Source organism: Carcharhinus amblyrhynchos, chromosome 11 (genome assembly GCF_965287045.1).
Source record: "Carcharhinus amblyrhynchos chromosome 11, sCarAmb.v2.hapA, whole genome shotgun sequence".
Lineage (NCBI taxonomy): Eukaryota > Metazoa > Chordata > Chondrichthyes > Carcharhiniformes > Carcharhinidae > Carcharhinus > Carcharhinus amblyrhynchos.
The window spans coordinates 34,957,995-34,972,178 of NC_137334.1; the positions used below are offsets into that span (position 1 = coordinate 34,957,995).

The window sequence follows — 14,184 nt, forward strand, 5'->3', positions numbered from 1 at the left end:
TTGATTGGTCATGCTAAAATTGCACGTTAGTGTCCTTGGATGTGTAGGTTAGAGGGATTAGCGGGTAAATGTGTAGGGATACGGGGATAGGGCCTGGGTGGGATTGTGGTCGGTGCGGACTCGTAGGGCCAGTTTCTGCACTGTAGGGTTCTATGATTCAATCATAGTTCATTTATTTAAACCTCTGTTGCTAGTTATGAGTGTACTCACCTTGATTATTGTACAGTTCTTTTAATATTACAACAAAAGTTGCACTGTGGCAGAAAATATAACATGATGACAATTGAAAGTCAAGTTTGAATTACTTTAACACATCTGTAATTTAAGACTAATGATTTTATTTCTAACTAGGAACATTTGATAAGTCTAAAAGAGGTAATAATACAACTCAGAATTATCAGTTAATAAGACATGAACTTAAAGTAGTCTAGGGCAGACAGGTTACTGAATGGCCATACTATCCCTGATTTATATAAGAGTATCAGTTGAGCCTGAAAACAAATTTATACAGGAATAATGTTAGTTTGCTCATATTTGTGTTTTTTTTTATAATGGAGCTGTGTTATTGATGCCCCCACTGTTCACAGTCAACTTCAACTGGCCAACAAGAAATCATTCTTACTGGAAATTCAACTTTTGGGCTCCTGATTTTAAAATACAAGTAAAAAGATTTTTTTAAAGAGTGGAACAGTTGAGTAGAACTGACACTTGGAATAAATTGTAAAATCAAAACGCACACAAAAAAAATTGGTTATTTGAATATGTCTATAACAACAGATTTCCAACTTAGCAAAAGTCACTACATTTAAATGTAGATCATTTAGTGAAGTGCTTTGATGTGCTTCAACATGAGAAGGTGCTATATAAATGCAACCACTGCAACATTATTTAGTAATAGTTGGAAATTGGGACAATTATAGCCATTTAGATTATGATCTGTTCACTTTCACTTTTTGTGACTAGGCTGTGACACATGCCAAGGCACGTGTTTTGGGGCCATTGTTGAATGATTAATGTAGGTCCCTCTGTGTGGGTGGGAGTATCCTGCATCTGGGGAGAAAAAATGTGGATGTGACCTATTTTTACAAGTTGATTTTAGCAAACTGTGCATCCTCATTTTAGCTGTAAACAGTCCCTCATGCTGCAGGCTTGCATGTTGATTAAGATTAGATCCCAGCTCTCCATCCTGGTAAAAGTATTTTTATGCTCAATGTGGTCCTGCAAAAGGTTTTGTTATGTATGACCTTTCCTACTTTGTTGAAAGGTATTTATTCTGTCTTTTTTTAAAATAGAAAAAGCTATGAAGATATGCGATGAAAGTGGAAATTGGTTTCGCCACCCAATGAGTAACAGGACATGGACAAACTACACTTATTGTAATGCATATACAAGGGAAAAGTTAAAGGTATAATTTATGATTACAATTTATTAACAGTGTAACTACAAAATACATATCAGCCAATCTTCTTCCTAGTTAACAATCAATCATTTCAAATTCCTGTTTTCCCCCTAAAACAGACAGCGTTGAACCTATTTTACTTGGCAGTGATTGGGCATGGATTGTCAGTGGCTTCATTGCTGATTTCTCTTGGCATATTCTTTTATTTCAAGTAAGTATTGAACAATCATTACCTGCCCCAGTAGAGGCAAGGTTTTCACCCATTTGTTAGCTTGTTTGTAAACAATATATTTCAAAAAAAGAATGGGCAATTTTAACAAATCTTGGTACACAGAATTAAGGCCCAAAGAAGAATTAATTGGCAAAGTTACAAATCTGGATCCTGGCTTTTTTTTAAAAGGATCTGTTAGTATTGGGAAGTTGAGAAAATTGACTTTTTTTGTTAGAATGTTATGTGTTTTATTTGGAATGATTAGGGTGTTGTTTTTTGTTTTGGAATGTTAGGGATTATTTCAGTTGCTGTAGTGGTATTTATTCATTGCTGTCAAAATGTAAGCAGAGCTTTCAGAGCAGGTTGTTAGATGTGGATTGGCCTGAAGCCTCCTCAATGAGATGGAAGGTCTGAAAAAGATTGCTGTATTTCAGTTTTATAGTTACAGAAAACCTATCAGGCAGAGAAAATCTCGAAGAAAGAACTAATTTGTATATTTCAGTTAACATAGAGGCATGCACTCTACTGAGTGCTTACTGCTTCATGTTATTACAAATTTGCCTTATATAGATGCTAATTAAGGTTGAAGTCAGAACACACAATAATATAATGTATACAAATGACAGAATTTGTTTATATTTCCAAGCATTCCATATAAATCGATAAAGCAGAGGGTCATCTAGTGTAATGTTGGTACTATTCAAAAATACAGTTAACTTTTCTCTGTAGCATGAAGTGTAACAATGTATGCCATTGTTTTATTTTGCAATTATTTAAGTAGCAATATGTGTAATACAGATACAAAAGTTTTAAAAAATCATTTGTACAACAAAGTGAACAATAATTAACGGTACTGCACATAAAAAATGCCAGTTTGTCCTTTCATGTCCCTACAAAATGGCCTGCTGTTAAAATTTGTAAGGATTCAGAAATGTTGCTTCAGATCTATAAGGAATCCACATTCCTATATGAGGCCTGTAAAGAGCCAGAAGTGTGATAGAACAACTTAAATTAGCAGCAATCATTAAATAAGACACAAACTGTTTAATAAAACTTGACAACAGTGAGCAGATCACTTAACGTTTGCAGGGCCATTAATTGGCTCAGGGCAAGAGTCCTGCCTCCATCTGCTGAGAAAATCCTGCCTTGGAGAGCTGCTGACCCTTCAAATGGCTAGCAATTCTCTGGTCCACCACCTTGAGCAGTAGAGTAGCCACAACGAGTGGTGCTCATCTCCCTAATGGAGATGTCACTGGAGCTAGATGGAGAACTAAGCTGGGGTGCTTTCAGTGGAACCAAACTAGGAGACCCTGAAGTGGGAGGCAATGGGAGGGTGGGGGGGGGCGGATGTTGGGGGTAGACGATACAGGCTTGGGTCAGGCTTCAAACTTGGGTCAGGACTCCACCTGCCTTGGGAAAAATTATGGTGGGATCAGAAGTTGCCTCAAATGGGCATTAATTGGTCACTTAGGGGCCTAAGTTGGCCCACAAGTGGGTCAGCCACAAGACAACTACCGCCCCACCCCACCCCTGCCCCAATACATGTAAAATTATGGTAGGTCAGGGCAGGAAGTTATGCTCTCTACTTGCCTCTCAATCCACCTCTAATGGAGCTAATAAATCCGCCCAGTATTCCAGTTAGTCCTGCAGAAGAAAGGGTGCTAGACACTAAAATATAAACTATCTTGCTGAGTTTACATACATATCATTAAGAATGGGCAGTGACGAGTGCTGGAATTTGCACTTGTCACTAAATTAAAAAGAAATATATAGATGGGAAAAGATGACAGGCCAAGACCCACATTTATTTTTTTAATAATCACATCTCAATTAAGGGTCAGAAGTTACCATTCACTCCCATTGAAAACAATGATGTTGTTTATCTTAGATTTATCTGGAGACACCATTTCCTTCAACTCGATTTTCAGAGGAAGTGGAGCAGAAAATAATTTGTAAAATTCTGACAGACTTATGAAACTGATTTGTTTTCTGTTGTCTGCTGAGTTGAAAAAAAAGATATTTTCAGATGATGACTTAGATTCCATTGTGGCCCCTAGCATTGAAGGAAAGAAACACTATCTCAGCAATATAAATATTCTGCTCTTTTTTGCAGACTCCCGTTATTGCAAATTGTGATCTTAGCACATTTTACTCTAGTCCTAGCTGACCCTCTTATAACCATTAAGCAAGCTTAACCCTCGACAAGAGGAACCAGTGAGTCTGGCTGATAGGGCTTGACATAATTATTTTACCATTAATTTTGGTTCAGTCCTTAAACTCTCTTTTATGCATATTTAGTGGAGTGCCACAAGGGTAAAAACCACAAGATAGTGTTTGAGGTAGGTCAAAACATGGTCAGCGACACATGAGGACATAGATTTTGCATTCAGTCCATGGTCAAGGAACTAATCAAGAGAGGAGTGATAGGGGATCTTCATTTTGTGTGGAACAGGTCATAGATGTGAGATTACAAATGAGTTCTCATTTACAGATGGTGAAGGGACCAGGAGAATCTTAGAAAGGGTCCAGGAGAATCACAAACCGTTTGGCGCTTGGGTGCATGCTATTCTCTGGAATCAGCGTAATCTATTCCAGGCGTGTCAAAGTCAGAGAATTGCCCATAGTACGTCCCTTAGCTTTGGATCAAACACATTACTGAGGCAGCTCACCAATGGATTGAACATGAGGAAATACTACACAGGAAATGCATTCAGAGGCAAGGATGTGGTGTTCTTAACAGAACTGAGAAGTATAGATAAGTCCTTTTGATGGAAAATAAGCTTAGATAGAATCATCAGGGCTGTCAGGTATATGTAGGCCGCTGTTAGCCTGAGTGCAAAATGAACAATTTTGTTTTATTGCTAGCACTCATAGCACAACAGCATTATTTGAAATGATTTCTTTATCATCGAGGGAAGTAATTTATTTCCTTTTTGTTCTTTTATAGGAGTTTAAGTTGCCAGAGGATAACGCTTCATAAAAATCTATTCTTCTCATTTATTTGTAACTCCATCATCACCATCATCTGGCTAATAGGTGTGGCAAAAAATCAGAAACTTGTCGCAAGTGATCCAGTGAGTATTCATTTGACTATTGCTGTGAATTACAGTTACTCCTGGTGTACAAATAAGTTCCATACCTGGGTGAAGGAGACAGACTGCAAAGTGCTTGTAAGCCAACCACGTAGAGCATTCAATTGCTTTAGCTTTTCGTTAAAGTATTGGTGCCTCAGAGGAAGATTAAAGAATGCATTTCCATGAGATTGATGCCATTGGGCAGATGGCAGACAGTACTGTTTTCATGACTAAGCCACGCTTTCAGACTCTGGTGAGCTGCTCAGATGGTTATATCTGCTCACTGATTGTGAGGAACAGAGGCCCGGTGGCTCTGTTGTGGAGTCCAGCCACTGCAGGTAGTTAAACAGCAGAGAAGGGATTCTGGAGCAAGATTGTGAGGATCATGCATCACGGGGGAGGTTTATTGTGAGATCAGGAGAAGCATTAGTGTCGGTTCCCACACCAATAAAAAAATGATTCAGCAGTTATACCGTACCAATTTTGATCAACCTGCAGCCATCTTTGAGGGACAGCTGGTTGGACCATTCAACACTTTGATTACTGCTGGTTAGCCAGATCAAAATGCACTCCACCCTTCCATTCCCGAAAATTGCTCTAAAACTGGGATAGAACCCCAATTTCACCTATTTTCAATCCTGCTGCAAAATGGTGTGGGTCCGAATCTCACAGAAATGGAGCAGTAAGTGGGACATTTCTCATGTTAGTCTCTCAGCTCCCCATTCTTGCTGGATGATGGCACCTCTCCTTCTCAATGGGTAGGTACATAGCTAACAAACAGTTGACTGAGAAATTAAATACGAAAATCTGTTGATATCTTAAGAATATGAAGTAAAATCCTTTTGAGTGTCAAGTTCCCACTTTCTGATGAACAATGTTTCTGGAAATGCCCCTGATTTGTTGGATCCCACAACAGTGAATAAACAGTGGTAGAATTGCCAAAAATGCTCCCTGATTCCTGTATTTGAACGAAATCTCCAGTGTATTAATCTAATATTGCAATCTAGGTGAGGAGGACTTGTGGCACAGTGGGCAGGATCACCACTGCTGGGAGGGTGGGCTGGACATCGGGGTGCTCCGGGGGGGGGGGTGTGGTTTAGTCAGGGCTGGCCCAGGAATTGTTGTGGGTGCCACAGTCAGACTGGGAGGAAGGGGGGCAACTGGAGGAGTAGCACTGCCGGGGTCCCGGGCTGGTCAACAAATAGGGAGACTGACAGATCGGGACCACTGTGTATGCGCAGAGTTCCAGAACTGTCACCAGCGGCGCGAGTAGGCCCCACACCCTGGGTATTTAATGAGATTCATTGCACAGAGTGCGCAGATTCAAGTGAGAAGCTGAACTACAAAACAGTCAGGATTTAGAACAGGATTTAGTTCTCCCACCAATTCAACACTTTTGGGAGAATTGCGGCAAGTAGAAGAAGGCTCTTGTAGAGCATAAACAACAGCACAGACCTGTTGGGCTAAATGCCCGAATTGAAAAATTCTATGTAATGTTGAACCTATTTCCAACACCCTTACAAGGCAGCAGAACAGAACAACTTACATGGTAAAATTAGTTTTCCTTATCTTCCCTGTGGTTGTTTCACCAGTTATCTCACTACCAACGGCTTGAGAAATTTCAGTTTACTGTTTTTTATTCCGGGTTGTAAACTGTGTCTGAATGAGTCAACGGGGCCAGATCTTCCTAAATGTATGCATACAGTAGGGCAATATCCTGACTCCTCACATCTGCCTTGGTGAAGGTGCCATCAGTAGTGGGACCTTCATTCCCGGTGGTGACATTGGGACTGGTGAGGAGGTGGCAGGAGAGTTGGGGGGGGGAGGTAGGGGAGTTGGAGAGGAGAGGGGATGGAGGGGCAGGGTATGGGGTGGAGGTGCATGATGGAGTGTGCCTCCACTTGCATATCAGAGGAGGGCATAAGGGCTGCCATTTGGGGGCAGACAGGTTAAAAGGACAAATCAGTTATTTGAAACTTTGTCCAAGTTGATTTGTTAAGTATTAGGCCTGCTATCCTTCACTAGCCCCTCAGATGTTCGCCAACCCAGTCCACATGTCCATATATGCCAATTCATGCCAATCCATAACCCCTCAGTGTCAAGGTCTCTTATAATCTTAGTGCCAATTTAATACCAACTCATAATTCCTACACAGCACCCTATGCCCTTATATTCTCCATCCCAACTCACCCAGTATGGGTAGACCTCAGGAGACATTCTGTGATGAAATGAAACCAAGTTCTTAATATCTTCGCTATAGCAAAAAAAAAGTCATTCATCAATGCCCTGATACATCTGACTCCCCTGAAGTGCCTAATCCCCTATAAAATCTATATTCATAACCCCACATAAAAGGTAGATATTCCTTTAACATGCTGTCAATCACACTGTGAACTTAGAGCCCCCCCCCTCATCTCCACCTCTACTACGATAATGATAGTTTGTAGAACGAGTCAAGTTTTAATGATAGCTTTTAGGGTTATGTCAACAAACAGCTGTTAAAATTGCTACAAAGATTTTTTAACAACTCATAGACAGAAGGCATATTTTTCAGTTTCAAAGGGCAAACTATTTAAGTAACTTCGCAGCTTTACAGTCTACAGACCTTAGCTGCACTTCCTGAGAATTTGATTATCTAAAAATTAATAACTCATCGAGTGCAGCATAAGGCACTTGATGTAGAAAACATGGGGTCTGTTTGAACTCAGTTAAAATGGCCTTGCTGAGTTTGAGATTCCCATATATAGGAGTCAGGTCGGATCCCTTCCTCCCACCAATGAAAATAGGAGTTATCGGAGATGGTGGTTGCACTTCATTTGATCTGAGTCATTTCAAATGTTTCTCAAATAAATTTCCATGACACCATGAAAACCTAGGCCTGATTTACCCAAGGGAGTATCTAATTTCTTTCACTAAAACCAGCACAAACAGTTTTGTAACATGTTATTAAAGGGTTAATATTGAATCTGCAATTTTGGCACAATGCAGGACAAAGATAGGAAGGCAATAAATTCAAATCCAGTCCTGAAATGACTGATTTTGATGGAAACATTGGATTTAAAATGCTTTCTCAGTGTTATTCTTCAAACAATATTTCCTCTTTCAGAAAAAAAAATCCATGTGCTTTGTGCAGTGTTCTGTTGTGCATGGGGAGAGATCATTTCTTGAAAACATGAACTTTTACATCTTCGGCGTAAGCCTGTTTTCTGTCGTTATTGGTACTCTTCTTATTTATGTGGTCATGGACTGATAACGGTGCTTGATCTATTTATAATAAATATTATTTGTAGTTCTTTAAATACCACATATTTTTCTTTCCCTTCATTATATAAATAAATACATTCTGTGTATTTTTGGTGTAGCATTATTTTTAAGAGCGCACAAGCCACATTTATAAATGCCATTACTGGAAATGATATTTCCATTTTTTCCATGATCCATGGTTAACTTCATCCAACCTAATCAAGAATTGCTTTGACGTGTTTCGAGGCTGCAGGGAAATGTGGAGAAGCTGCGGGATACTTGCTGTTTGCTCAGGTCGTCCTCTTCATTTAATTGAGCTGCACAGTTAATTACATAACATTTTCTGATTTTGGCGCTATGTAATTAACTATGACCCATTGCATTCCATTAACTAATTATAAATAAAGAATTATTGCCTGAATAGCACTGGATGGTTCCTATCCTCGCAGTTTCTCTGAATAAAATGACACACTGCAAACTCCTATATTTAGTGCCAGAGTGAAACCTGACCTTGGTTCTCAAAGTTCTCATCGTTTCAGATCTAGCACTGGCTTTCCAGCATTTATTGCCCATTCCTAGTTGCCCTTGAGAAGGTTGCGATGAGCTGCCTTCTTGAATTGCTGCAGTCCACCTGCTGTGGGTTGACCCACAATCCATTAGGGAAGGAATTCCAGGATTTTGACCCAGCGACTGCAAAGGAACAGTAATATTCTTCCAGGTCAGGATGGTGAGTGGCTTAGAGGGGAACTTGCAGGTGGTGGTGTTCCCATGTTCCCTTGTCCTTCTCGATGGAAGGGGTTGTGGGTTTGGACAGCGCTGCCTAAGTCTCTTTGATGAATTTCGGCAGTGCATCTTGTAGATAGCACACACTGCAGCTACTGAGCATCAGTGGTGGAAGGAATGGATATTTGTGGATGTGGTGCCAGTCAAGCGGGCTGCTTTGTCCTGGATGGTTCAAGCTTCTTGAGTGTTGTTAGAGCTGCGCTCATCCAGGCAAACGGGGAGTATTCCATCACACTCCTGTATTGCACTTTGTAGATGCTGAGCAGCCTTTGGGAACTCAGGAAATGGATTACTTGCCACAGTATTCCTAGCATCTGACCTGCTCAGTTGACTTTCTGGTCAATGGTAACCCCAAGGATGTTGACAGTGGGGGATTCAGTGATGGTAATATCATTAAATGTCAAAGGGTGGTAGTTAGAGTGTTTCTCATTGGTGATGGTCATTGCCTGACATTTGTGTGATGCAAATGTTACTTTGCACTTGTCAGCCCAAGCCTCAATATTGTGCACTCTGAGGCACCCCTGCACAGTCTCACTGCAAGTTTTATCCTGTGTTTTTTTGCAGATCAGCTGTAAAGTATCCCAGTTTCTTCATTTGTACTTGATGGGCTGCAATTACTTCTGGATGTTGTGCGAAGGCATTTACCTTCATACGCTGATTGTTGTTGCCGTGTTTGCTGAAAAACAACACCTCCTGTGGTATTATCTTCTTGGGTGGGGTATGTATTTTATGAAGCACAGCACTGTGTTGAAGTGACTCATTCAGTGTTGGCCCCGTATAATATTTCAAATGTGGCAATTCATTTTTGCATTGCAGGAATGTTTGTGGAATGTGTTTGCAAATTTTGGTTGAGTATCAGTAGTATTAAGACAAATTCTGCCATTCTGAGAATGATCATGTTGAATTGAAATTAGATAGCAACTCACTTAATGCTAATGATAACCAAATTGCGAAGCATAAATTAAGATCGTAAGCAAGGGAAAGTGATATTTCAAAATTTATGTTTTGGTTGAAGGCACCCTCATTTCTATGTATGCGAAGGAGTGGAGATTATCCTAGAGAAAAAACAATGAAGATAAATAGCAGAAAATTTCAAGCTTTCAACAGTAGGGAGTGCTTACCTGATTGTCTCAACTTATTAATTCATTATTTTATCTGGCTGCCAAATCGTTCAGACTTAGTTCAAAGGATCAGTTAAAAATGTTTGGTTAAAGTTACCAGGCAGTCACAGCAAGGGAAATTTTCACCCTGGGTGGATTTTGATTGACAGAGTGCCCTGGCCAGATGCCCCACATTCCCGACAGGAAGCCCAGTCCATGGGCCAGGCCTTGTTAGTCAGCAGTGGCTGGAAAACAGGTATCCCAGAGGAACCCTTCAGCTTTCAGCTTTCACAATATTGGGCGGATGAGTCAGCCCCCTTGCTGGAAGAAGTTGGTTCATGAGAGGAATTGCCGTTAGGGTGGGAGTTTTTGGAGGTGGAGGAAAGGACAGAGACTGTTGGTGGAACCCACAGTGGCAGCGCTCAGATTGATTGGACTAGTGCATACCAGAGAATCTCACCTGGTATGAGGGGCAGAGAGCAGCCCCACTTTGGTTGGATTGCCACCTAATGTTGGGCACATGTTCGGTCCAATGTTATAGTGAAGTGACAAAGAGGGCCTAATGTACATCCTAGGATCTGGATTAGCATTTTAAAGGACCTAATGCCTGAGACAGGCTGGTGTTTGTTAGGGCTGGAGGGCTTAGAAATGACAGGAATTGGGCAATATGTCATTATCCATCATTTGCTGACCAATACTGCCTCTTCTCTGATAGGCATAAATCCACTTAGTACTTGCTATGGTATCACCATTGATCAGTTGCCACCACACCTGTGTTTGTCAGTTGTACCTGGAATCAAAGCTGATTAAGATTCTGAGGAACAAGACAGCAAAGCCTATTTAAGCAAATGTTCACTTTTCTCATTGATGTCCATTCTACATTCGAGGAAATGGGCCATGAGCCGTTTCTATGGGAACTCTGTCATTGTATCCAGCGGCATTTCTGAAGGTTAATGAGTTGGACAGTGCTCTATTAACTTTACATTACGCATAGGAAACAACTGTCTGCCAACTACAACTTGCACAGAACAGTATTAGCAAAAACAATTTGGGTTCAGCCAAATATCAACAATGTGGGAAGCAATGACCACTTATCCTAATTAATGTTTTATTTTACAGGATTCCCACTTATTCCTGCCGTAATACATGCAATAGCCAGAAGCTTATATTACAATGATAAGTAAGTGGTTTATTTGTATGAACCTCTCTTTCTCTCCCCTTCTCTCTTTTCATATATTATATAAATAAAGTATATATATTTCAGCAAAATTACTGCACATTATTATTCTTTAAAGAAACAGTGAATTTACCTCCTAAATATTGTCTTTTCTACACAGTTGCTGGATTAGTTCTGAAACACATCTGCTGTACATAATTCATGGCCCTATTTGCGCTGCCTTACTGGTAAGTTTAAATTACATTTAAGTACACTCTATTTAAATGGATCAAGCAAAATAAAAGAGCTTGACTATCACATATATCAAGTAACTGTCAACCTGATAAGATAACTTGTTTACAAAAGCCAAACTGACACCTTTTTGTTATTTCCATAGGTAAACTTGTTTTTCTTACTGAATATTGTCCGTGTCCTTATAACAAAGTTAAAAGTCACACACAGGACGGAATCAAACCTTTACATGAAGGCAGTCAGGGCTACCCTGATATTAGTTCCATTGCTTGGAATCCAGTTTGTGCTGGTCCCATGGAAGCCAGAAGGCCGAGTAGCTGAAGAGGTCTATGACTACGTGATGCACATTTTAATGCATTATCAGGTAAAGTTCATTTTTAACTTATGTGGCACACAAGCAGGTTGTGAAATGGATAAATTTCCAATTAAATAATGCAACGGTTTGAGGAGCATTTGAACACGGTGCAAGCATTACTATTTTATCCTTCAATATTGCTGCTTTAGATGTAATTTCCTCTTTCAAGGTAAACTCTAGCTATCACCATTTATCGCCATTCACCAATGTCAACCACATTTTCAAATGAGAAAGATCGATCAAACTCTTTAATTAATCCATCAAAGCACATCACTGCGGGTGCTGGAATCTGAAACCAGAAGAGAAAATGCTGGAAAATCTCAGCAGGTCTGGCAGCATTTGTAAGGAGAGAAAAGAGCTGACGCTACGAGTCCAGATGATCCTTTGTCAAAGCTAAAAGGCATAGAAAGTGGAAGATGTTTGTACTGCAGGGTGAGGGAATGAAAGATAAGACATAGCTACAGAAACCAGCTGTCTACAGAGAGAATAAAGGGTGTGAATGGCCAAACGGCAGAGAAGCTAAAATGATGATGTTGGGGGGGGCGGGAAGGGGGAGGGGGGTGTGTTGAGGTGGGGATAGGGGTGTGGGGTGGAAGGGGTGGGGGAGAGGAAAATGGATGGGACAGAGTTAAGATTTAGAAAAGGAGAAGCAAAGGGGGAGAAAAGAGAAGAGGAGGTGTATAAAGTAGGGGAAAAGAGTGGGAAGAAAAATGAAGAAAAACAATAAAGAAATAAAAGGTAGAGAACAATAATAAGTTAAATAAAATAGAGTGAAAACAAAGGGGCCGAGGTGGGATAGAGCAAATCATCTGAAGTTGTTGAATTTGATGTTGAGACTGGAACGCTGTAGAGTGCCTCGCTGGAAGCTCAATGCAAACTGGAAGAACAGCATCTCATTTCCGGCGAGGCACATTACAGCCTTCCAGTCTCAACATCAAATTCAGCAACTTCAGATGATTTGCTCTACTCTACTTTGATCCCTTTGTTTTCAGTCGATTTTATGTATTTTTTTTACTGTTCTCTAGCTTTTATTTCTCTATTGTCTTTTTTTCTTCCTACTCTGTTCTCCTACTTTACTCCTCTTCTCTTCCCTTTTCTCTCCCTTTGCTTCTCCTTTTCTAAGTCTTACCTCGGTCCCATCCATTTCTCTCCCCCCTACCCCTGACCCCCAACATCTTCATTGTAGCTTCTTTACCGTTTAGCCGTTCACATCCTTTATTCTGTCTGTGGACAGCTATTAACTGGTTCCCCTGGTTTCTGTGGCTATGACTTGTCTTTCATTCCCTCACCCTGAAGTATAAATATCTCCCACTTTCTATGCCTTTTAGCTGTGACAAAGGATCATCTGGACTCGAAACGTCAGCTCTTTTCTCTCCTTCCAGATGCTGCCAGACCTGCTGAGATTTTCCAGCATTTTCTCTTTTGGTCTTTCTTTAATTATCTATATGGAGAATTTGGCGCTCAAACAAATCTCTGCTCACAGCAGCAGGACTGGTGAATCCCACTGGCGTGAATAGCGGGATAATTCTGGCCAATGTTGCAATATATCCTAAACATAAAGATGAAGGGAGAGTTGGGGGGGAGGGAAAATATGAGTAATGTTGGCATTGCACTTATAACATTGCCTTTGTCTCTAATAGTTGGATAATTTCATTGGAAACATTCTCACCATATTTTGTCATCATATGATTGATTTCTATCAAGCATTGATCTGTACTTGTGTAGCATAGTGAGGTAAGGCTCGAACTCTGGACAGTGAATTAACAAAGGTTTATTAACAGAATAACTATACACATGACAGAGCAAGGAAAAAAGGTCTTCAACTCCACAGGCCCAAAACTTCTACCCCTGGAACAAAGTCTGAATAAGTCCCCAACTCGGCTCCTAATTGGACCAATAGGTCACATGACTCTTTTTGGGGACCTCCCTTAAACATGAAAATTTCCGACTGGTTCAGCCAGAATTTCAATTTGGTTATAGACAGTCCTAATTTGGAACTTCTATCTTTCATCAGCAAATAATCCTCCAATTTGATGCAGGTGAGCACAATTTTAGAAAGTTTTAAAGACCTCAGATTTTATTTTTTTTCTGATTGAGTTTACTAGTAGGATTATATTACCTTGTAAATATTTTATTTGTTTTGTTGAATTTATCACTAGCAGTACTGTTCTTGTAGACTAAAAACTGACAAGTGCTGTTCATTAAGAGTGCCAATTACTCATTTTGTTCTAAGTTACTTGATTACTAGCTACCATTTAGTAACATATTTAATGATACATTCTTTTCGTGTGAATCTAGATGATCACCACCCTCCTTATAACCTCACTTTGTGAATACTGAGCGAGATTTTACAGCCTCGCTCATCCCAAAACCATCCGCCCAAGGCCAAAGGACATTTCCATTGTCTGCCCCCTGCCCGCTCCGATTCCCGTGACGGGCAGGATGGTAAAATTCCAGCTGTTGTCTCTGCTGAGGAACAAATACTGAGTCTGACACAGACCAGTTGTGACCAACTGATGCAATTGTTGGGAAGTCCATTGAAGAACGTATTTCCCTGATTTATATCAATTTTCCATACACCTTCCAGAATACTGGAGTACCTGACCAAGGT

The 14,184-nt window shown here is 40.3% G+C and overlaps 1 protein-coding gene across 2 annotated transcripts in view; it reads left to right on the forward strand.

Moving 5' to 3' along the window:
- LOC145350030 (calcitonin gene-related peptide type 1 receptor-like) overlaps positions 1–14,184 on the forward strand; it is an 83,805-nt gene that overhangs the window by 63,977 nt on the left and 5,644 nt on the right. For both annotated transcript variants that reach the window (XM_080198846.1, XM_080198848.1), the window contains exons 5-11: positions 1,293–1,405; positions 1,519–1,610; positions 4,558–4,684; positions 9,275–9,428; positions 10,930–10,990; positions 11,148–11,214; positions 11,364–11,582. In XM_080198846.1, coding sequence (XP_080054972.1) covers positions 1,293–1,405; positions 1,519–1,610; positions 4,558–4,684; positions 9,275–9,428; positions 10,930–10,990; positions 11,148–11,214; positions 11,364–11,582 — 833 coding nt within the window. The remainder of the gene's footprint in view (positions 1–1,292; positions 1,406–1,518; positions 1,611–4,557; positions 4,685–9,274; positions 9,429–10,929; positions 10,991–11,147; positions 11,215–11,363; positions 11,583–14,184) is intronic.